Source organism: Polypterus senegalus, chromosome 18 (genome assembly GCF_016835505.1).
Source record: "Polypterus senegalus isolate Bchr_013 chromosome 18, ASM1683550v1, whole genome shotgun sequence".
NCBI classification, from domain to species: domain Eukaryota; kingdom Metazoa; phylum Chordata; class Cladistia; order Polypteriformes; family Polypteridae; genus Polypterus; species Polypterus senegalus.
In genome coordinates, this window is record NC_053171.1 from 51,840,352 (window position 1) to 51,866,533 (window position 26,182).

Below are 26,182 nucleotides of genomic sequence, written 5' to 3' on the forward strand. Positions count from 1 at the left end.
AGCCACGAGGTATACATTAAGACATTTGAAAATGGACCAGAAGATACAAGATAATGTATTTTAGACATCTGAAACATGATCCAGTGTGAAGATAATGTGAAATGTCTTTTAATGACATTTCCAGTTACCTTTAAATAACATCCAGACTATTTTTGGATATCTGAAATGCATCCGAGATCTCACAATAACCAGTTGTATTTTCAACATATAAATGTATTGCAAAAGATCTGTAAATGTTAATTTGGCTTGTTATACAGGAGAGATAGAAAGGAAGCCCAAAGCAGCCATGTCACAAGCTCGAGAATTTCAGATTACATGACTGAAGTTTATTTTTTATTCCACAGTTGTGTACCATGCAGCTAATTTGCAATTTGGACCAAAAGAGAGGCAGGACATGAAGAGTATTAAGTTTGAATTAAGGCTCTGATCTCTGAGACTTGTCAAAACTAATATGCTAAAGCGTCAACACCCCCCAAATAACAAGAGAGATCTCAATAAGGCCTTTACCAACAGCTTCTTGGGCTGCCTCACTCAACGGACATGACACCCAAGTAATGTTGCATGGTAATGGATACTAACAGTAACAGCTGGGCAAGGGTCCCAACCCACACTCATGACATACAGCATTACACAAACATTTGGGTACTCCCGAGAAAATTACCTTTTGTTTATTTGTGAAGTGCCAAGTATTAAATAAAAACTCTGCAACAAATAAATATTCACATACAAGTCTTTTGGCAATGTTTAAGGTAGTGTTGTATTTGATTTCATGAACTTGAACACAGAATGAAAAACAGCACTTGTGAACGGTGCACCTTGACTCCATTGTTGGCTGGATCTTCCTGCAGATCATTTGTAGTTATTTGGAGGTTTTGTTGCACCTTTCAACCTAAGAAAAAGATGCAGTTTGTTCAGAAAAGTTTCTTGGTCTTCGATTTTTTTTTCTTTTTAACTGCACTGCCATGTCTTTATTACACACCTAAAAGTAAAACAATACAAAAAGGAAACTTTGATTTTTTTTTTTTATAGCTTCCCCAGCATCTTGCATGGCTGCACTCGTGTCCTAATCTGGATCCTGAATTGGTTTGTCATGTGGTGGGTGCGGCAATGCACTGTATCAGTGTGTGCTCCTAACCTCTCTCTCTCTTTCCCAGCATTGTATGTTCTATTATCTTAATTTTCAGACCCTCTCCGCGTATGGGAGAGCAGCTAATGGTTATGGCTAAGGGTTGGTGAGAAGTCAATTTTTAGCACTAGAATTGGAATGGAGTTATTACTAGCTGGCACTTCCTGATGACAGCTTTTTAGCTACTTTTCAAGTCCTAACAAGTCGATTCGTGCCTAACATGTTGATGAGGTTCTGAGATTTACCTGTGGAAGGTTGTCCAAACATTTGCCCAAATCCCATTCAGGCCAAACTTTGGTACACTTGTAACTCAATTTTACTTACAATCTAAAATGCAAGCTAACAAGTACAAAGCAATCTTGAACATCCAATTCCTCATCAAGCACTGCTTACACATGACTAGACAAAAGACTTGTAGAAATACACTGGGCACACTAGTTTGGAAAGATTCCAAACCATTCATTTTGTTTTATGTTCAACGGTCTTTGACCCTCTCCATTCTACAATGCATTTTATCAACAATGACATGTTTCAGTTGTGTGACTGACATCAACATAAAGAGTACTTCAGGGAAACACATGTACGCTACCGGTCAAATGTTTTTAGAACACTTCAGTTTTTTTTCAGATTTTATCAGTTGAAATGCAATGAATAACCTAAAATTGTGAAAAGATAATCAGTCAACTGCCAGTGGTTTATATTTGATGTTTAGGTTGGTGAAAACTGAAAAAAGGGAAATACCAGAATATTAAAAATGGACCTTCTTCAGTTAACAACTAATAGGTTATATCCTACAGATGTTCAGCAGCAATTTAAGTAAATGGCGCCCTTGCAAGTTGAACCAAACAGTCTGCACAGGTGTCCTAACTCCTGTTGATTACTTCAAAACCCTCCATGTGTCTTAAAGCAGAGTTGGAAAAGAATGTGTTACCACACCCTCTAAAGTACAACTTGGACAGTATTCCAATGATAATGGGAAGAAAACAGTAATTATCAAATGAAATGAGACTCAGCATTATTACCCTTAGAAAAAAGAAAATCCAAGTGTCAGTGAGTCCAGTGGTGTCCTACACAATCCAAAGGCCACTAGAAACTGGAAGAAACTCTGATAGAAGTGTCTGGCAGAGTCAAAGTCACCAGCCAATCAGAACACAAGTTTCTGAGGATCACCAGCTTGTGTGATGGATGCCGCACAACACAACTGCTTGGTTTGAAAATTACATTACACTGTTTTCAACCAAAACCAGTAATATGTGTAGTTATATTGTGAGATGGGCGTTTGGCTGTGCCAACACTTAGTACATGTGGTAGGGCCTGATCTGGCAAGCTGTAAAACTGTTATGTAAAGCACGTTTTTGATTTAAAAAGAAATTAATTTAGAAACTCTACATTACAGACAACTCTCCAAACATTTCTGTTACATTTAACAACTCTAAAACAAAGGACATAGTTAAACTAATACCATGACCAAAAAAAAAAAAAATAAATATATACGAGGGATATCCAGAAAAAAAGGTTACAAGTGCCCTGGAGGGTGGAGGGTGCAGGGAATTCCCAAGAAGGTTGGCATACCTGCGTGTAGGGGAGTCCTAACAGTCAAAATAAGCCCGGGACCGCGTCAGTCAGTTGTGAAATGTCATCACAGCAAGCGAGTTTGTCAACCTCTGCTGAGGCAGTTTGCTCCACCTACTGCCGATGCGAGATTCGTTCGGTCATCAAGTTCCTCACTTTGCGTCGCGAATCCGTGGCCGAGATCCATCGTCAGCTTGTGGAAACTTATGGACCTGAGGTAATGTCACATCAGCATGTTTACAAGTGGGTTAGGTCGTTCAAAGAAGGTCGCACTGACACTGATGACGAAGAAAGGAGTGGGAGGCCGTCTCTCATTTCAGAAGAGCTTCTGCAGCAAGTTGATGAAAAAATTCGCAGTGAACGTCATGTGACGGTTGACACCCTTCATGAAATGTTCCCACACATCTCACGAAGTCTCATGGGTGAAATTGTCTCAGAAAAACTTGATTACAGGAGGCTGAGTGCAAGATGGGTGCCAAAAATGTTGATTCTAGAACAACGCCAAAATCGCGTTTTGGCCGCATGTGAATTTCTTCAGCGTTATGAAATTGAGGGTGAGGCGCTCCTTTACTCTATTGTGACTGGAGACGAAACTTGGGTATATCACTATACTCCTGAGTCCAAAAGGCAGTCCCAACAATGGCGCCATACCCATTCCCCATCAGCCAAAAAATTCAAAGTTCAGTTTTCAGGGCGGAAGATTATGGCATCTGTCTTTTGGGACAGAAAAGGGGTTTTGTTGGTGGATTTCATGGTCAAAGGAAACACCATCAATGCTGAAACATATTGTGAGACCCTAAAAAAATTAAAAAAAAAAGATTAAAGACAAAAGGAGGGGAATGCGGACTCGTGGTGTGTCCCTCCTTCACGACAACACCAGACCCAATACTGCTCGTGTGACTCAGGACCTGCTTGTGTCCTTTGGATGGGATATTGTGACCCACCCACCCTATTCCCCGGACCTTGCGCCCTCAGATTTTCACCTTCACCAAACTGAAAGAATTCTTGGGTGGGAAACATTTTTCCAACGATGAGGAGGTGAAGGAGACAGTGGAGAAGTGGCTTTCGGAGGTGGAGCAGAGCGTATTCAACGAGGGTATAAAAAAGCTGGTGCCCAGGCTGAAGTGCATCGAAGTTGACGGCGATTATGTTGAGAAATAAACACATATTTTAGAACATACCCTGTAAATTTGGTTGACATATACTCATTTTTCGATTTTTAACAGCTGTTGTAACCTTTTTTTCTGGATATCCCTCATATACAGTGGAGGAAATAATTATTTGACCCCTCACTGATTTTGTAAGTTTGTCCAATGACAAAGAAATGAAAAGTCTCAGAACAGTATCATTTCAATGGTAGGTGTATTTCAACAGTGGCAGATTGCACATCAAAAGGAAAATCGAAAAAATAACTTTAAATAAAAGATAGAAATTGATTTGCATTTCATTGAGGGAAATAAGTTTTTGAACCCCTACCAACCATTAAGAGTTCTGGCTCCCACAGAGTGGTTAGACACTTCTACTCAATTAGTCACCCTCATTAAGGACACCTGTCTTAACTAGTCACCTGTATAAAAGACACCTGTCCACAGAATCAATCAATCAAGCAGACTCCACACTCTACAACATGGGAAAGACCAAAGAGCTGTCCAAGGATGTCAGAGACAAAATTGTAGACCTGCACAAGGCTGGAATGGGCTACAAAACCATTAGCAAGAAGCTGGGAGAGAAGGTGACAACTGTTGGTGCGATTGTTCGAAAATGGAAGGAGCACAAAATGACCATCAATCGACCTCGCTCTGGGGCTCCATGCAAGATCTCACCTCGTGGGGTGTCAATGGTTCTGAGAAAGGTGAAAAAGAATCCTAGAACTACACGGGAGGAGTTAGTTAATGACCTCAAATTAGCAGGGACCACAGTCACCAAGAAAACCATTGGAAACACATTACACCGCAATGGATTAAAATCCTGCAGGGCTCGCAAGGTCCCCCTGCTCAAGAAGGCACATGTTCAGGCCCGTCTGAAGTTTGCCAATGAACACCTGAATGATTCAGAGAGTGACTGGGAGAAGGTGCTGTGGTCTGATGAGACCAAAATAGAGCTCTTTGGCATTAACTCAACTCGCTGTGTTTGGAGGAAGAAAAATGCTGCCTATGACCCCCAGAACACCGTCCCCACCGTCAAGCATGGGGGTGGAAACATTTTGCTTTGGGGGTGTTTTTCTGCTAAGGGCACAGGACAACTTAATCGCATTAACGGGAAAATGGACGGAGCCATGTATCGTGAAATCCTGAGCGACAATCTCCTTCCCTCTGCCAGGAAACTGAAAATGGGTCGTGGATGGGTGTTCCAGCACGACAATGACCCAAAACATACAGCAAAGGCAACAAAGGAGTGGCTCAAGAAGAAGCACATTAAGGTCATGGAGTGGCCTAGTCAGTCTCCGGACCTTAATCCAATAGAAAACCTATGGAGGGAGCTCAAGCTCAGAGTAGCACAGAGACAGCCTCGAAACCTTAGGGATTTAGAGATGATCTGCAAAGAGGAGTGGACCAACATTCCTCCTAAAATGTGCAAACTTGGTCATCAATTACAAGAAACGCTTTGACCTCTGTGCTTGCAAACAAGGGTTTTTCCACTAAGTATTAAGTCTTTTTTTGTTAGAGGGTTCAAAAACTTATTTCCCTCAATGAAATGCAAATCAATTTCTATCTTTTATTTGTGGAGTCTGCTTGATTGATTGATTCTGTGGACAGGTGTCTTTTATACAGGTGACTAGTTAAGACAGGTGTCCTTAATGAGGGTGACTAATTGAGTAGAAGTGTCTAACCACTCTGTGGGAGCCAGAACTCTTAATGGTTGGTAGGAGTTCAAAAACTTATTTCCCTCAATGAAATGCAAATCAATTTCTATCTTTTATTTAAAGTTATTTTTTCGATTTTCCTTTTAATGTGCAATCTGCCACTGTTGAAATAAACCTACCATTGAAATGATACTGTTCTGAGACTTTTCATTTCTTTGTCATTGGACAAACTTACAAAATCAGTGAGGGGTCAAATAATTATTTCCTCCACTGTATATATATCACACACACACACACTTGGCTTATTTGTGTTGATCTTCGCAATGCGTACCCTACAAGATTCTACAAAGACACACTATAACCCACTATCTAAGGACGATTGTTAAGAGAATCCTAATAAAAATGTACATGTAAAAAATTTTTATTTTTATTAAACCATGCTTAATGCATAATATTACAATCAGCCTCCATTTATACACATTGAAAACTGATATGGAAATGTCCAAGCTTTCTAAGAACCATCATTTAAAAAAAAACAAAACTGTCCTCTGGCAAAAAAGAAGCCTGACAAAGTTTGAATTTGTTCACCCAGCACTATTTACAAAGATATTAAGCCATAAGCTTAAACTAAATATACTTTGAGGTCCAAAATAAATTATTTTTAGCATGGGTTCCCAGTGCTTGGTGTTCACAGCAGGTCCATCTCAATGCTGATATATACATTTTGCACAAAAGGTTTCCAACATTTTTACAGTTACTGTACGACTTGAAAATTTACAGCAATTTGAATAAAACAAAATTAAAATTTAATCACATCAGACTGGCTAAGATAAGCATTTGGATGACAGTCTTTGGGGTAAGAGTCTTCAATTTTGTTGATCATTTAGATACAAAGCAACCAGAGTCAAAAATTCAAACTTTCTGTGGAAATCAGGGATGAGAAGCTCTAAAAGAGAGGCAAAAAATGACTCGAGCCGTTTAACATGCTCTAATCTTGTTAACATTATCCGAGTCAAACCTAACCTACCATCCATGTTCAAGAAAACAACAAAAAAAATGTTCTCACCCACAAAAGTATTGAGACAGCAACACTGAAACAGCATTAGTTTAGTGATAAGAGGTCATTCTAAAATTTAAGACATAGAACAGTCAGGACAAAGCTGTGTGGCCCAAATCCTACATTTTAAAAAACAATGAAAAGCAGAACAGAACCAGCATAAAGTTTACTGTGAAAAGTACAGACAAGGAATTAAACCCAAAAATGTGGTAAATAAGCAAATGGGGGCCAGTGGGTTTATACATATCTGTGACGGGGTTACCTTCAGAAAAGTTTTGTTTGACAGCAACTGACATATCTACACTTTCAGTCCCTGAAGATCACACTGCTAATAAGCAACAAAAAATGTTACTTAGTAAAATATGTGATTTAACTATTAAATGGTCAGTCATTTGTGGTAGTACTATTTGGCGAGTCAAACTGGCAGACATTGAAGTTTGCTCTTTTAATGTGCCAGCATATACCGAGTAAACAGTAAACAATAGAAGCACCATCTCTGCAACATAGGTACCTACCTGGTGTTTGAATCCATTGATTTACATGCATGTTAGAAGATACATAATAAAGAAAGGCATTAAGTTATACTGAAGGTCAAAAGAAAGTTTAGGTATGTTAGGATAACTTCAGATTAAGAGTAAAGAGCTAAAGATTTGTCAATAAAAAACATCACTCAATTCCTTGAAAGGAAACTGAACTGTGTCATTGAAATTCTTCTGAACAGCATATTTAAAACGGACATTAACAATGATGTTGGACATCTCATGACCACAGCTGAAGTATTACTTGTCTTTTTATTACAAAATTATTAAATCAAAAGAGTTTAGTGGGTCATCTAAGGCTATTGTCATTTATTGGACAACAAGAAAAATAAGTATTAGACCACAAATCAAGGTGTCTTGAGGAAAAGACTAGGTAAATTTGGCCAGCACAAACAAAATCAGGATCAAGAATGTTACTTGTTTTAACAATAATAAAAATTCTAATAACACCTGAAACACTCTATGGGGGATACTCAAGACAAAGAAAAATACTTCCATGTTTTTGAGTAACCAATCTGCTACAGGATGCCGAGTTAAATAATGCAATTTTGGCATTGATGATTTCCTTGTGAGACCTCAAACTCTGATTTTTCAAGTGTCATCCCACTGATGGGCCAATTATTTATAAACATTAATATAAAATTCAAATGCTGGAGAGTGAACTCAAGGCTAACATGTGACAAGAAACTAACAGAAGAAGCAGATCTTTAGGAGCAGACCTGAATTATTAATTCAGAACATGCTCAGTACAGTTTTGTCAGGGCACACTAAAATCAGTGCACAAATAAAACAGAACAACCAGAACAATGCTGATTTAAATTACTGCTTGAAACAGTAAAAAAAAAAAAAAAAAAAAATTCACAGGCGAGACATCCATTGATTTTCTTCTTTTTGTTTTAAAAATCCAGCCCCCAGAGAGAATTATCCAGAACAATAGTTTAATGTTGGACTGAATAATGGATGGAAAGCAGCTAATATTAAATTAGTTCATCTTTCCCCTCCTTCCACGTTTATTTCACTAATCCAATCTTCTTTGCCTCTGTTTCATAAATTAATAACCTCCACATTTTTACAATGAAAACTTCTGCTTCTTCATCAAGCACCTGTAAGTAAAGAAAAGACCACAGTAAACATCAAACAGCCTAATGCTCAGATATCAAGCCTGATGAGTCAACTGCCTTTTGCCACATTTATTATTTTTCTTTTAACTCCCATATGACTGCCCTCGTGCTTTAATTAGGGATCCTGAGTAGTCAGTCATATGAGGAGTACAGCAACGCTCTGTATCAGTGCATGCTCCCAACCCTTCCTGTCTCTGTCTGTCTGTCTGTCTGCCTGTCTCTCTCTAAACTAGCTTCCCAAATTTAAATACCATCTTTTTTCTGAATACAACAGAAAATGAAAATGTACGACAACAGCATAATAATATGTTTCAATTATGAACCTTTACCACTGGCTTACTTAGTATCAAAATGAATAATATTGAGCGCTAATGTGTCAAGAAACACCACCAGGGCTCCTTACTACCTATGGCAGTACATCTTTATAGTACCCCCATGGGACTTCTTTGTAATCTTTATTCAAGTTGGAAGTTTTTCTTTTTTTCCTAATTCTATGAAAGTGTTTGAATGGAGGTTGTTCTTCTCATGTTATAATATTTCTATATAATTGTCCAGCTTTTATAAAAGCTAAATTTCCCCCTCGGGACAAATAAAGTTCTATATTTAATAATTCTATAAAAAATTGAAAAGCAATTTAATATAGCAACAACTATTAATGCCAAAGAGGGTGAAGAACACATAATCAAAAGTCCCAAAGTAAGTAAAAGGCAAAATAATAAAAAGCAACAAGATGAGATGTGCATTTAGGAAAACAAAACCCACTTATATTGACTTACCATCGCTACATCATCTAAAATGCCTTGCGGTGTACTGTGAGCCATGACCTGTAGGTAAAGCAGAATAAATTTGGTCTTTTAAGATGTTTCTCAAAATCCACTATCATCTATATTCAGAAAACTACTGCAGGGCCAGCTCTAGCCTTTCACTGACCTAGACAAATGTGAAAATCATAACGCCCAAACCATACAGTCTTGAAGGCAAATACTATACATGTATCGTGGAAAAGCTTGGGTGTTGGGTAGGCAGACAAGATTTTCACATTTCCAACACACAGGCCACAACGTATCATGTAAGCAAGTGTGGTAGGTGCAAATGAAACTGAAGAGCCCATCCCCAATCCCCATTGGGGTTTTGAAGTATACTGAATCCAACAACAGGGGGTCCCCATTAGAGTTTCATGCTCATTGTAAATAATGTATATTGCATTGAAGGATGGTGGATTTAGAAGTTCCCAACTTCTCGCAAGCTTCTGTTGAGCGGAGTTTGTGCGGATTGACAAACTGCCTCCCCCTAAAGCCCTCTGCTGCCCTAGGTGACCATCTACATAGTAGAGTCAGCGCTAAACTACAGGCTTTTATGGTTAACCACTTCAGGTTTGGCAGGCACAAGCTAGCTAATACACTAAAATATTATAAGGCTGCTAAAACAAACTGCTTTCAGTGAGTGTAGTTAGATTTTGGAGTTTAACATGAACACTAACATTTCTGTAACAGTACAATATAATTTTGTTTTCTGCACACTTCTCTTTAACTAAAAGAAGTCATGCATTTCCATATGCAGAACAGTACAAAGCACCACAATAATCATTACAAATAACTGGTCCTTATTTTAGACTTGACACATAAAACTGTCAATCCATCTTCTTACAAAGGTGACAAAGATATTAGGTACCGCTAAAGACAGTAATTTGGGAGGGGCTGAAACTAAAAGACAGACAGACAGATAGGTCCACATCTAATAATGCAACTTTCACTACGCTATAACTTAAGTTTATTACATAGAAAATCACCCGAAAAATCCCGGACTATCGAGAAGTGTGCGAACTGACAACATGAAGAATCGTCTTTGCACTGAAATTGAATCGTCCCTGCATAAATCAAAGTCATCCAAACAAAATGGATCTGCATAATTAGATCTGAACCACCCTGTATAAACACACACATATACACACACATATACAGGTTAAATTCTGTTACGAGTATCGTTACGAAATTTTCATTATAACAAAATATTTTTATGGTCACATCAGTTTCCCCATATGACAGAGTATATAGAAATCTTGTTACAATGGAATAAATTCAGCAGATACTTTCATTACAATGAAATGCCTGATTGAATCATCCACAGAGCAGTTAGTTCTGTGGTTGTAGCTCGGTTGTGCACAATGATCCCCAAACACAAACACTGTAAATTTTTCTCTTTTTTTTGAACTTTCCTGTTTTTTCTTTTTTTTTTGCTGTGTTTGTTTTCTGTGGTTTTCAGCGATACCTTTTGCTTATTGCTCATCAACGTTTGAAAAACATCTATTGGAATTTAACTCATTGTCACCCTCCTATAGAAATGGCAGATGCTCTTCAAGAAATATTCCTATTATTGTGCCACACATTCAAGAAAAAGCAAAGTCACTATTGTGAGGTTTCTAAACTCTTTTGGGACCTCCCCCAATGGGATGACATGCCAAAGAGCATCCCAAAGCTGCGAGCCTGTGGTTGCCCTGCCCCGGCAACAGAAAACAATCTTCCACAGATGCTTCAATCGCACTTCAGAAACCTCACAATATGAAGAAAAGGAAGTTTCTGCTTCTGATTGATAGCTGTACTGCCCACAACATGCCTCAGATGTTGCGCCACAGTGGCTAGTTCGCTTACTTGATTGAGATTATATATATATATATATATATATATATATATATATATATATATATATATATATATATATATATATATATATATATATATATATATACACACACACACACACACACACACAGTGATGTGAAAAACTATTTGCCCCTTCCTGATTTCTTATTCTTTTGCATGTTTGTCACACAAAATGTTTCTGATCATCAAACACATTTAACCATTAGTCAAATATAACACAAGTAAACACAAAATGCAGTTTTTAAATGATGGTTTTTATTATTTAGGGAAAAAAAAATCCAAACCTACATGAAGGGGGCAAATAGTTTTTCACACCACTGTATGTGTGTGTGTGTATATATATATATATATATATATATATATATATATATATATATATATATATATACTAGCAAAATACCAGCCAGCGAGAAGTAGTGTGTTAAAGAAGCAATGAAAAAGAAAAGGAAACATTTTGAAAATAACGTAACATGATTGTCAATGTAATTGTTTTGTCACTGTTGTGAGTGATGAGTGTTGTCATATATATATATTTACACACACACACAAACATATATATATATACATATCTATACATATACACATATATATATCTACATATATACACATACATATACATACACACATACATACACACACACACACACACACACATATATATACACACAACTATATATATATATATATATATATATATATATATATATATATATATATATATATACACACACACACACATATATAAACATATATATACATATACATACATATCTACATATATACACACACAGCTATTTCAGATCAGTGCAATACGCTGCTTGTTAAAACGGATAACTCCGCTCTTACGTGCAAGTCTGCGTGGATATTATGAACTATCGATTTGTTCAAGTTCTATTTAAATTTTAAATAGAAGGAATTTTTATTTAGTCGACAGAAATATCTTTGGTAGGAATGGTAAAACAGACAGGAATATTATTCCTGAATAAATCAACTCAAACCTTAAACAACTTATAATATTTTGCTCTCCATAAAAATATATCCTGTCTAAATTATACAAGTTAGAAATAAAGTAAACATTAAAAGAACAAACATTCAAATTTCTTTACTCTTATGTAATTTTATATAAAAATAAACTTAGATTTTAAATATCCCAAAAGATTTTGCTCTCCATAAAAATATATCCTGTCAAAATTATACAAATTCAAATATGAACATGCTGCATAACAAAACCTGGAAATATAAATAAAATGTGTTCCTTTCAGCAATAACAAATCAAATCATTCAGTTGTCTTTGCTCATATGTCATTTTAGAGCTGGACGCCTGGCATCTTTTTGGCCACAAGTTCGTTTCTGTTTGGTGTGAGGTTCTGTGTTGTGGAGATTCTCAGGATGGATTGCAGGTGCTCATCAGTGAGGCGACTCCTGTGTGCTGTTTTGTTAGTCTTTATCACTGAGAAGAGCTTCTCACACAGATATGTGCTACCAAACATGCACAAGGTTCGAGCCGCATGTAGACGGACTTTTTTTGTTCTTCAAAGTCACCAAAGCGCCGTGCAAACTCAGTGCGCTCAGTTTATCAGCAAAGTGCGATTTGGGAACACCGTAGTGACGACTTGGTTTAACATTACTTGGCAACAGGGAAAGAGGGAAAGTTGCACTGGTGCATTTGTGTCTCCCATAAAAGCAGCTTCACTTGAAATCACTTTGTGATTGTGCACGGTAAAACGTCCGCTGAAGTGTCAGATTCTTATTTAATTATTCTGCTTTCTGTATCTTCTGCATTGCATTCAGGTTACCCTGATGTTTTGTCTCATAGTGCCGTCTTAGATTAAATTCTGTAATTACAGCCACATTAGCTCCACAAATGAGACACACGGGTTCAGTAAACATATACTCAGCCTCCCATCGGTTTTAAAATAGGCTCTATTTTCAGAATGAACTTTTCTCTCAGCATCGCGTGAGCTAGCTTCGCAATAACTTGCAGCATCATAAGCTAGACTTGATTAACGCGTAAGTGTTCGCAAGGCAGCTGAAGCGCTGCATTATGGGATCTGTAGTTTATTGTGTTACCAGCGCTTCATATACCTGGGCCATTAATAACAATAATACAGTATATAAAATGATCTCGGGGCGGATATAATTACACGCCGGGCCGGATGTGGCCCGTGGCCCTTGAGTTTGACAAATATGGACTAAATAGAACTTGAAAAGATATATTTTTTGAAATGTGATCGCGCAATTCAGATAGAGTTGACGCAAGACTACAGCCTGCATCCTCCCTCGCTCTTACTTTTTACCGCTCATCTAATGAATACACTGAGTATGGCTTTACCAAAACAATCATTGATGGTAATAAAGTATCCATTATTCGAGTATGTAGATCGGATATATATATATATATATATATATATACCCGCGTATCGCAGCGGAGAAGTAGTGTGTTAAAAAGCTAGAAAAAGAAAAGGGAACATTTTAAAAATAACGTAACATGACTGTCAATATACAGTATTTGTTTTGTGAGTGTTACTGAGTGTTGCTGTCATCAAGGATTTGATTATCATTATTTCTTTCAATCAGGTTCGTATTTGTAGGATGTGTTGTGTTCAAGTTACATTCCGTGTTTGTCAATCGTTGTAAAGATGACAGGTTTCTTTCATCGATTCGTTTCTTACTGCATCAATAAACAGCTCGTCTTCTTCTTTATCTGAGACCTGACACACTGCATGCACGGGTTTTTTTTTTTTTTACACTGTCTTCCTTTAGCGGACATTGACTTTTTCCAACGTGTGCTTTGTTTCGCAGTAGCTGGATTTATGAATATGCTTATCAGACGCTTCATATTTTTGCTGCCTTTTCAATTGTGTAATTCGGTTTTGTTCAGCTCTTTGGAACTGTTGCCTTTTATCTGTGCACTGCGCCAGTTCACGTGAGCCGCTCGGTGTACATGCATCAAGGTTCCCAGCTGTGCTGGTGCCATCTCGTGCTATGTCCATGGCTGTATTTAATGTTACCTTAGTCCTGGCACTTAAAACTTTCTCTCGCAGTTTCGCTGAGTTTGTGTCAAACACCACCCTGACCATCTCATCTTCCTCTCCATAAACACAGTCCTTCACCCGTGAATATTTAGTGGAGTTTGCTATTGGATTGCCGCTGACGGACGGCCTTATATGGGCAGGCACTAAATTACAAACGCCAGCGCAGCCTGTCTATGAACTTAATTTAAAGTGTAGGTTTACATCGCTTTGTTTCAAGTAGCAGAACTCATGAATATGGTTGTATATGTCACTCGCCGCTTCTTATTGTTTCGCTGCCTTCTCAATTATATAATGCATGTTTTCTTCAGCGCTTTTTTGAGGTCTTCCTGGTTTTCTATGTACTGCGTGATTACGTGGGAGGCGTGATGATGTCACACTAAACTCCGCCCCACGGCGTTCAAGCTCATCTCCATTACAGTAAATGGAGAAAACAGCTTCCAGTTATGACCATTACGCGTAGAATTTGATATAAAACCTGCCCAACTTTTGTAAGGAAGCTGTAAGGAATGAACCTGCCAAATTTCAGCCTTCCACCCACACGGGAAGTTGGAGAATTAGTGATGAGCCAGTGAGTGAGTGAGGGCTTTGCCTTTTATTAGTGTGTGTGTGTGTGTATATATATATATATATATATATATATATATATATATATATATATATATATACACATATATACATATATACACACACACACACATATACATATACACATACACACACACACAACCTTAATACGGGATTTATAATGCTAAAGAACAGAAGACATTTAATAGAGCTTATAAAAATTACACATACCTTTGAACAAACAAAATCCACTAATGTTGCTTCTTCTTCTCCTATGTACTCAATAATCTTTTTATTTATCCATGGTCTGATGCGCCGTTCCATTAATGTCTATGACAGCAGGGTCAAGAAGGAAAAAAAAGAGAGAACATGTGAAATTAACTCAATGGAACAACTAGTAAAAAAAAATTCAAATGCAAAATCATAATCTTCAACGTTAATAATGACTGGCTTATCTTAATTGACCTCTACAAATTAATACATACACATATACTGATGAGTCAAAATGTCTGTCCAATACACAATTGCTCTTCCGTGTGCTGTCAAAATAGATCAGACCTGAGAAAGAATGAACTCTAAGGGACCTCTAAAATAAGTCCTATGTTCTCTGGTACAAGAACATAGACAGCAGATTTTATAGCTCATGTAAACTGTGATGTGGAGTCACTGCAGTTCAGACTTTTATTCCAACACATCCCACAGATGCTGGATTGTTTTGAGAAAGGGGAGAATTGGAGGCCATGGTTACATCCTGAAATCAGAAGAATCCCAATTCTTCTAACATGCTATCATACCTCCAGCTCATTCAAAACTCTGCGGCAACAGTCCTTAAATGGACACGCAACAGCAAAGACTTAACAGCCATTCTGCTCTGCTTCACTGCTACCCTGTGTCTTATGGGATTAAATATCACATTCTATTACTGACCTATAAAGCATCAAATGACCACACAACTGGACTACATCAGTAACGTTCTCCATCCCTCTGCTTATGTCCACCCACTAAGAGCCGCCGATTCTGGCAATCTCATTGTGCCTCAAACTAACCTGCGTTCTATGGGTGACAAAGCTTTCTGCTGTATAGTGCACATCCATTGGAACAACATCCTCAAATTAATGAGATCAGCTGCCTCAACCCATTCTACTAACTAACTGACTGACTGTTTCAGACTCATTCATTCAGGAAGGCATTGAACTTACCCTGACATTCTGAGCCTTCTTTCAGTTTACCCTCTCCAAGTTGTTACTTATTCAGGGTTTCCTTGTAGTACTTTTATTGAAGTATTTTTATTCCAGTTCATTTTCTCTTATTCTAATTAAAAGCTTTGGATATCCTTAATTTATCTTTATTTAGTGTTTTATGCAGATACCACTTATACCCAATGTTGTATAAGCCATGCTGTTCTTCCCGAGTTTGTGTGCAGTGGTTTGAGCATGGGAAAGGCATTATATAAATAAAATGTATTATTATTATTCCTGCATCATTCATGCAGAGTGTAAGGGCACAGTATCCTGCATAAAGATTCCACATCTATTGGGATGTACTGGTTTACAACAATGTTAAGGTAGGTAATACATATCAAATATACTGTACTTCCACATGAATGCCCAGACCAAAGGTTTCCTGGAGAACATCGCCCAAATCATCACAGCTCCTCTTGTCCCCAGAGTGCATTCTAATTCCATTGCTTCCTTAGGTAAACAACGCACACATACCCAGTCATCCTCAAAACAGAAAATGGGATTCAACAGACCTGATGACCTTATTCTATTGAACCTAGGTCTAGTTCCAGCACTCACAAACAATTTGTAGATGCTTTCGCCTGTGGCCAAGGGTTAGCATGGGTACTCTGACAGGACTATATCTATACAGTCCCATACACAGAAGGGTTTGATACACTGTATGTCGTGACACGTTACTTGTGTAATAATCATTAAAACTGTCTGTGATTTAGGCCACTGTCCTCATTCTGTTGGTTCATACCAGATGGGATAGTTTTTGTTGACCCCTTGCAACAATTAAGTCTTTGCTGCGCAATAAATTTGGCAATTCATAGAGTTTCTCTTCTTGTACCAATATCGTCAGTAGACACCGATTTAGTCCTTATCAAAATCACTTAGGCCTTTACAAACCTCATCTTTTTGATAAGAGGTCATGGTGAAACACAATTTTAAATAATCAAGACCCAGAGCATGCAGGGCTGACTGGGGTGCTTGGCTGATCACATTCATATGCAAATGCAAGCAGATTTCTCAGGTGCCTCATTCACATCTTGGGGTACGCAAAGGACCACATCTGGCAGGATACAAGAGAGCCTGCATGATACAAAGGGAGGAAAATGGGGGGAAAAATAAGAACCGTGAGTTATACTTAAGTATTAGGTGCCTGAACCAGCTTGAGGGAGAACGATAAGTAGAACTTGGAGGAGCAAGTGATCGGCACTCCACCAAATTTATGGAGGAGTGGGGAGTGACTGAGTCAGGCTGACTCGCCCCATGACAGATGCCAACAGAGGCATCCAGGGCAACAGCCGGAGGTTCTGACTGTGGCTGCTGGTGTCACCACCGGCTAGAAGACCTGAGATGGATGAGTCGGGGAGACGGAGAGTTAAAGACGTGTTGGACTCGGGAAGGATAAAATAAAGAACCCGATGACTGCATGCTTTCATTCCATTCATTTGGATTATTTATTGGATTTTAACTCACAGACATCGACTGTTCCAGTTTCAAGAGATGCCTGGAAGAAATCAGGGAGTGTGGAGCCAACCTGGACTATCACAATCTTCTGCATTCAATTTGTCAACTATGAAGACCGAAACTAAGCTTACCACTAATATATTCCTGACCATGAAATTGTTTTGAGATAGTCAATGTCATTCACTCCAGACAAGACTGCTTAGAATGATCTGACTCAACAGTGTACATAGGAGTCTGAAGACAGTACTATATAATCGTGTGCATCTTTTTGTACATATTTTACTATTATTATCACCAGTTCCAAAGAGACATACAAAAATGAATTTAATTTTACTTTGAGTACTATGTACACATGAAAATTAATCAGCACTTTAACTATAAACTAGAATTTATCATTATGATACAATACACATTAACAGATATGTTGTAGAATTAAGAGCAGCTACTTACACTGTCTACAATGGACCAGTCAAGAGGATAAGAGAACAGCTCTGGCTTGGCAGTTGGTATCTTCTCAATGAGGCTTTTTATATGTTTCCGCTTTTCTTCTGTGTTCACATTGCCTTTAGCACCTCCTTTGTCTTCATCTTCATAGTCCAAAGGTACCAGTTTCCTTTTACGAGGCACCTCATCACTTTCTTCATCGTCAAATTTGTTGAACACACTATCCACAGCTAATTTCTTTCTTTTCCCTCCACTTGGTTGACTTGGGCTATTTGAAGAACCTGACAAGAATGATGCTAATTACTCAATACATTTAAAGAAACATCGTGAAAAAGGCACAACAATACCTGCATACATTCAAGATAACAACTGTGCAGAAGAAGCAAGACTGCATGAGATAAAGATGAATTTTCATTGATTAAAAATATGGTGTTTCTTTGGATTTGAAAACTGACACAAAAATGTGGTCATAAAGAGCTCATTTAAAATTACTGTAAGGTATATCTTAAAACCAAAAGAATCTGGGTCTTCATAACAATACCCAAAACTAAATTATATACCTAATTTGAGAGTGAGCCCAATTTTGGGCCGATGTTCCTCCTGAAGGTGTGTGCCAGGGGAGTTCTCATGGGGTATAATGATACCACAGGGAGACTCGTCACCAGGAGTATTGGGCGAGGCATTTCCACTAGCTGATGACACTGATGGAGCAGAGCTAATTGGTCTTAGCGTAGGTTTAAGGCATGGCTTCTGTTCTTGAGGTTCCTCTTCCTCCTCCTCCTCTTCCTCTTGCTCATCAACATCATCCTCCGAATCTGGCTCCTGGTCAACCACATCTTTTCTTTCTTCCTTTTGCTGAACTTGTGTTTTTTCTTCTTCTGCTTCTTCCTCAGACTCTGGCTCCTGTTTTATGGGTGGCTGCCGACGCCGCTCTGCTTCTTGCTCCATCTATTTAGTAGAAAATAAAAGGATTATTAAAAATTAATTTAAAACTATATAATTATTTATTTAGACACACAGGTTTCAGGCTAACATTTAATTGTGAAAATATGGCTAAATATACATGAATGTTACATATGGTTTAACATACCCATTTCCCAACTACAAAACCACGATAAACTATTTTAAATGCATTTAAACTATTTCATTCCTTTGCTAAAAGCATATATAAAGGTGGATTTTAAGTGCTACAGGTAGTACAGCACTAAATAAAAAAGACATCTATATGAGCAAGCGTCCTCAAACCATTACAAAAAAAACATACTTGCTGTCTGGGTTTACAAACTTAATACTTATGGAAGTCTTCCTTCCATCAAAATAAAGGAAGATATTACTTGAAAGGAAGAAAAAGTGTTAGAAATCTGCTAGTATAAGGCTGGCATTTAGCTATCTTGTGTCCAGTGACATGATTTGGTTTCAAATGCAAAGGGCAGGTTAGGTTAAATGGTAAACTTCGCTCCACGTGAGCGACTGTGTGTTGTGATGGGCGGTTCTGGTTTTGATCATAATGCTGCCAGGATAGTCTCCAGCCCCACATGAGCCCGATTAGATAAGAATGAACATCAAAAGGACAATGTGACAGCCCATCTAGTTCAGCTTATGTAATCAGAACGTTAAGTTTAATATGTCACTGTCCTCTGTACAAATATATTTTATAAATCTACTTTTTGTTTTACTCACAAGCACAGAGCCAGATTTAGCACAGGGGCTCATCATTTAGAACTGCTAGGCAAAGCATAAGACAAGACAGATAAAAGACAGATGGGGAAACGTGCAGTCAGACTGATGACCATTTTATACAATTTCTGTGTCTCAAACTCAGCATGAAATTGTATCCTCTTTTGCCTTGTTTGGAGTGGCATGATTCACCCCAGTGGGGGACTGCACATGAAGAGAGAGTATAAAGCCTTGGAACATTGCCTGGCACACTTTTGAAGTTGACGGACAGATGATCATCCGATCCTGAAAATCCATCCAATGAAGCCGAGAAAATAGACTCTACACATCTGCCCCCACTCCCAAACTGGGTTCTTGCCAATGGCTTCTTTCATCTGTAATGTAGTGTAAGCCATCATTAAAGAGAACAAAGTTATTTCTCCTATGTGATTTCTTACCGCCGTATCATTAAGGAAGGGGTATAGTATTTTATATCATATCTATATAGATTCAGGTTATGTAACACACCACAATTGTAAAAATACTAATTCCAACAAGGGAGCTAACGACTGTTGCTGAATACAGCTTAATATAGTTGTTGTCAGTGATTACAAAACATTACTCTCTTAGAGTTTTATTATGCCAGAGGGTCAAGGCATTGCTACACAGATACAAGAGAAAAAGCAAAGACACAACAACATACAACTGGTGTGGTCTTGAGCATGTGTACTTATAACTAGTACACAAAAGAATAATTTTTACCTTTACCAGTACAAAATAATAATAATTTACAATTTAGCAGCCTCTCTAAATGTATCAGAAATTAAAATGCTTATACCTCTAGGAATAAGAGTTTGAATCTGTCGCACTTTACCATTGGCAAACAAAATCTGCAGCCTGATGGCAACAGCTGAAATTTAGGAATACTAGGGGCCTATGCCCCCTGCTCGCTTCGCTCACCAACCCGTGTTTGGTTTTCTGGATACACACTTAATATTTTTTTTCTCTTGGAATTGTTTCTGTTGAATTAGTTTCCCTTTTATTTTAGCACTTCAGTAAAAATAATATTTGGAATTATTTTCTTCAAGATCGCATTGAATTTTTATTCCGTTTTTGGACTTGCATCGTGACAATGCAACTTATAACTGTCCATGAGTAAATATCGTTTCTTTGTCTCTTATAAATAAACTAACTTTTTTTCAAATGTTTGTCCCTGTGATTTGTTAATTGTCAAAGCAAATGCTATTCTAACGGGGAATTGTAAACGTTTGATTACGAATGGCATATCAAGGTCTCCTTTGGTATCTAATGTTATTCGTGGAATACATACTACATTTCCTGTTTTGCCGCCTTTTAAGATTTTACATGCTAGAATCGTTCAACCAATTTTTAAAACAACTAATTTTGTTCCATTGCATAGTCCATCACTCATACATAAACTATGCAATAACATTACGATACATCCTTCTTTTAACAGTAATTCAGCTGGTGGGAGACCGGACGGTATTAATGCTTGTAGATATTCCACGGGATACTGTAAGTTGATGCTTTCATCTTCCGCACCATCACCACCAACTGCTTCAGCAGAGTCTATTGATATGCACTTCATTTTCCTTGTAACCAATCGACGATTTTTACGTTAATTCGTTTGACTTCATCGTTTCTTGCTGCTAGGATTGCACATGTACTCATTTCTTCTGTTGATAATCCTAAGAGATAAAATTCTTCTGTAAGATTTTTATATAATAAGTCTTCTTTTATTTTGAGATTTTGAATTTAAAAGTTGCCAATGTCTAATAGCCAGTTTGCAAAATCATTCAAATTTTTATTTGCTCGCATATTTTTTTTAATTTTATTTGGTGGAATAAAGACCATAAAGGTCCATTCTTTAGGCATGCATCGGAAATCTGCTTTCGGCCTCCTTTCTTGACCATTGGTAGAACTTGTCTAAAGTCACCTCCCAGTATAACGGTTTTTCCCTGCAAAAGGTTTTTCAGATCCAAAAACGTCCCTAAACATTTTGTCAATTACATTTAATATTGTTTGTGGGATCATTGATGCTTCGTCGCAAACAAAAACTTAATTCTGTTACATTTCTTGTTTCATCTTCTTTATACAGTTCATTGTAACATTTTGTCTGTGATATTTAAAGGTAAGTTAAACATTTTGTGAGCTGTTTTACTGTATGGAAGAAGAATTTCTGCTATACCTGTCCATGCTATCGATGTAATGTTTTTGAATAGCTGTTTGCAATAATGGAGTAAACATTTATAAAAAAATGTTTTCCATGTTCTGCTTGGTCCATCTATAAAGAATAATCGCTGTTCAATTTCTCCGAGGACACTCTTTTGAATAGTGTCAAAAATGGATCTTTGAACATCGTTTAATTGTTGAGTACATTTCCTGATATATTTTTCTATGGTCTTCCACTATTACATCTTCGTCTGGTTTTCTCTCTTTCTTTACCTCTGATTCGTTAATTTCTTGTGGAAGTCCAAATTGTTGCATTGTTAAATCTTCTGCTTCTAACAATTCTTTGATGATTGAAAGAGCCATTTGTTCATTTGACTTTTCACATAATGGTCCTTTGAGTGCTTCCCATAATTGTAAAATATCAACTTCCCCGGTCATAATTAAATATAAAAATAAGTGTCTTAATTTGTCAGGCATCATTACAGACGTGGCATCAGACATCACTTCATGCATATAGTCATCCGATTTACATAATCCAGCTGCTCAAGCCGCTTCTTGAAAGGTACCGTACGTATTTCCATCTATAGTTAGAACATCTCTATATGATGTTACTCCTTTCGATTCTCGTAGCAATTTTAAATGAAAGCATTTGCTATCTTTTGGCGATATAATATTTAATCGTGCAACACTTTTGCAATTGATTCTTCTCGGATGCCATATTCGTTTTTTGTATTTGCCACGTATAATGTTGAGGAATTTGCGCATACGGATATGCTTTTGCATTTACGTCTTTTTTATTTAGTTCGAAATAAGCCAACATTTTTTTAAATTGAACCACATTCTGTCCTGGAAAATGAACTGGTAATAATTCTAGAGAATGACTTCGACTGTGCATTGGTAATTCCATTAAATGCCACCCGCTTTCCATTGCACTAATGTATCGAGTATCTAAATATGCTTGAACTTCGTCCTGTGCTTGTTCTTTCGATAAAGTTACGCGTACTCTGTCATGCCCTTTATGAATGCACTTGTAGATGTACTTAATACTTATCACTGATGCATAATACTCGACAGTAATATGACAATCAAATCTTTTCAGCAAATACGGGTTATATGGTACAATCATTGAATTATCAATCATCACAATTTTTCCATCTTTATTTCCGCGATAAGTGTGTTGTTCGTGATGATTTATCTCTTCGGTGGTAATCTGGAAAGCCAGCCTTAGTCTTATCAGTTGTTTGAACGAAACCTTTCAGAAATTTTTTTAAGCACTTTTTTTCTTTCGAGTCCCAACATGCTGAATCTTTTAAATGAGGTCCATGAGACAGGTGTTTAATGACTTTGTACCATAATTCCAGATTGGTTTCTCTGTTTGGAATTTCAGCACAGACAAAACGATCTACATCATCAGCAGTTAATCATTTTTTTTGTAAATTAACCAATAAATGCATGTGAGGTAAACCCTGTTTTTGAAATTTGATTGTGTAAATGTATGCCTTAATTTGACCCAACACTGTTTTGAGTTCTTTCAATAAAATTAAGACTTTCTGATAAAACAATCTATTTACAAAAGTTGGAATATACAGAGCCGATGTAGCTGGTGGCATTGTTTTCAAGAATCTCCGGATTTCTGGCCATTGTGGATTGCACGTCATTGTAATAAATAAATCTGGCCGACCGACAGTTCTGGATATTGCCATTGTATCATGATATAACTGTTCCAACTGCAATGCTCTTGGACTACCTTGATATAATGATGGTAATATTACTGCTTTACCTATTTTGAAATTTGTCTGAACTAATGATATTTGAATTTTGAATGTGATCAATGAGTCCTTGCATATGTTCCATTCTAAGTTTTGCTTGAATCGATTTAATAAAGAAAAGACGATTAGCTTCGACTTTTAGATACGCATTAATAATGTAATGTTGCGTTAGACGTTGAGATGACAGAAGTGGTTTAAATACATTGGAACGTATTCCAAATTTTGCCCAGAAATAGTGTTGGTGTTATTCGTTTTTCCGAATCCTGTTTCTCCACCTGAGAAAAGCAAGGGAAACAGTAATAGATCAGAATGTGGTGAATTAGACAGAAATGTCGATTCATGTTTTGCTTTTAGATAAACACAAATATTTACTCCGTTTTTGATACTTACGTCTTTCGAAAGTATTATCACTGATAACTTGTCACATGTTGGTTTATTATATAGGCCGAGAAGCTACCCAATCAGAGCATGTATTATGTATTAACTAAAACTCCTCAATGATATACGATATGCTTCCCGCACGGTGCTTGATTGTTTGCTTTTCTCTGTCTCTCTCTCGCAGAGGTGCGGTTTGCAGAGAGGCTGTTTGCCTAGAGGATACGGATGCTCCTCTAAAAAATGCCGCTTTATCGCGGTGCTTCGGCATACTTAAAAGCCCAAAAGCACGTATTGATTTTTTGATTGTTTGCTTTTCTCTCGCTTTCTCGCTCTGACATTCTCTACTCCTGAAACGCATTCCTTTGAAGAGAAGATATATTTGCATTTTTTTAATTGTGAGAAAGAACTGTCATCTCTGTCTTGTCATGGAGCACAGTTTAAACTTTTGACTAAAGGGCGTTATTTCATGTCTAGAGGGCTCTAATAATGTTAACTGTGTGGGAGAGTTTATAAGGGTTTAAAACATAAAAATAACCATACAAACATATGGTTTCTGCTTCGCGGATTTTCATCTATCGCGGGGGGTTCTGGAATGCAACCCCCGCGATCGAGGAGGGATTACTGTATATCTATACTAATAAAAGGTAAAAAGCCCTCACTGACTGACTGACTGACTCACTCATCACTAATTCTCCAACTTCCCGTGTAGGTAGAAGGCTGAAATTTGGCAGGCTCATTCCTTACAGCTCACTTACAAAAGTTGGGCAGGTTTCATTTCGAAATTCTACGCGTAATGGTCATAACTGGAACCTATTTTCGTCCATATACTGTAACAGACTGCAGCTCGATGGCCGTGGGAGGCAGAGTTGTGTCTCGCATCATCCCGCCTCCCACATAATTGAGTGCCTGCCCATACAAGGTAAATATTTGCGGGTGAAGGACTGTGCTTAGCATATTCATAAGTAAAAATATCTGAATCACAAACTGATGTTAATTATATATTTTGTCCATGAATACTTATTAAATAATTCCAAATAGTCTGTCCGCTTCCTTTCATACCTTTTCCGATGGTTGTGCATGCGTCCAGGCATGTATTTTCGTATTAAAGCATTTAACCAATCACATTTCAGCCATCATTTGTTGCCAGGCAGAGAGGCCTTCACAATCCATTGTGCAAGCACTCTAACATAGAATAAATGTCGATTATTGATTTCTAGTTGGTGTCAGTAGGGCCCTCTAGCAGGCGTACGCCAACGTATTTAGACCCATTGATTGGATAGAAGCTGATATAAGGAACTCTACGAGGCCACTGAACGTGCACTACGGCCAACTCCATGACAGGATTCTGGACAATATTATTTGCCAGACACACGCAAGATGTCAAGACCATGAAAACCTGATGTTTGTCAAGCTCCTCGACACCCAGAAATTTCAGGAATACAAGAAAAATTTCCCACATGCAGCCTTCTCCAGTTTAACACAAGAGCCACGGAGCGGTTTTTGATCTGTCTCGGCTAAAAACAGAACTGACTGTAATGTATACCATGGATGATTTTGCAGGAAAATCTCCCACTGATCTCCTTGACTTCCTTCATCAGAAAAATCTGAATGAGAGCATGAAGCAGCTGTTCACATTGGTATATTTGGCGGTGACCATTCCCGTGTACACTGCTTCTGTCGAGTGGACATTTTCAGCCCAAAAGCGAATTAAAACTTATGCCAGAAATATGACGGGGCAAGTTCGACTTTCAGCATTAGACTCGATGGCGACAGAAAGGGATTTTTTGGTGGAACTGAAGCACACGGATAATTCGTACGACAGAGTAACTGAACTGTTTTTGAGGAAAGAGAGGAGGATGGATTTTGTTTACAAATAATCCGAATTTTTGGTGAGTAAAATGTTGCGATTTTCCTAAATAATATTGCAAGTTTATGAGTTATTATTGATGTTTTTTGTGTGTGTCGCGGCTGTGGCGGCAGTAGAAAGGAACTTGTTCATCCCTGGTTTGTCTATTCAATAAAGGCATTTATTGTGGCTACAGGAGTTATCTATCTGCGATGCAGAGGCTCTTTATACTGTATTGCTGCATATTAAGATGGTTTTTATAACCATAAATTAGTTTTTGAGTCGCGGGTTGATTCAGACTGAGCACTACTGAAGGCCTAGGTGTGAGATGCACGGTCCGCCAATGGACCAGATGATACGTAAATTTGATGAACATTACAACCCGAAAATAAACAACACTGTAGAGAGGTTCACATTATACTTCTCCCAATCCGTCTCTCTAAATCCTCCGTGGAAGAACATTATCATAAGGCTTAATCTTATTTTTACACACACACACATACATATACATATACATACATATATATATGTATATATATATATGTATATATATATATATATATGTATATATATATATATATATATATATATATATATATATATATATATATATATATATATACCAATGCATGTATACAGCAGTGTTACACATGTATTCAAACATCATCTGTTCCAATAAACCTAGCTCAAGGCCAAAGAAGTTTGGTTTAACCCGGCACCAGT

General features: G+C 37.5%; 1 protein-coding gene across 2 annotated transcripts in view; it reads right to left on the bottom strand.

Annotated features, from left to right (window-relative positions):
* Positions 1-6,063: 6,063 nt before the first annotated feature.
* Positions 6,064-26,182, bottom strand: part of LOC120518374 (RNA-binding protein 25-like) — a 104,156-nt gene continuing 84,037 nt past the window's right edge. For both annotated transcript variants that reach the window (XM_039741150.1, XM_039741151.1), the window contains exons 14-18: positions 18,178-18,565; positions 17,624-17,898; positions 14,709-14,807; positions 8,995-9,042; positions 6,064-8,200 (exon numbers count right to left, since the gene is read on the bottom strand). In XM_039741150.1, coding sequence (XP_039597084.1) covers positions 8,108-8,200; positions 8,995-9,042; positions 14,709-14,807; positions 17,624-17,898; positions 18,178-18,565 — 903 coding nt within the window. In that variant the 3' untranslated portion in view covers positions 6,064-8,107. The remainder of the gene's footprint in view (positions 8,201-8,994; positions 9,043-14,708; positions 14,808-17,623; positions 17,899-18,177; positions 18,566-26,182) is intronic.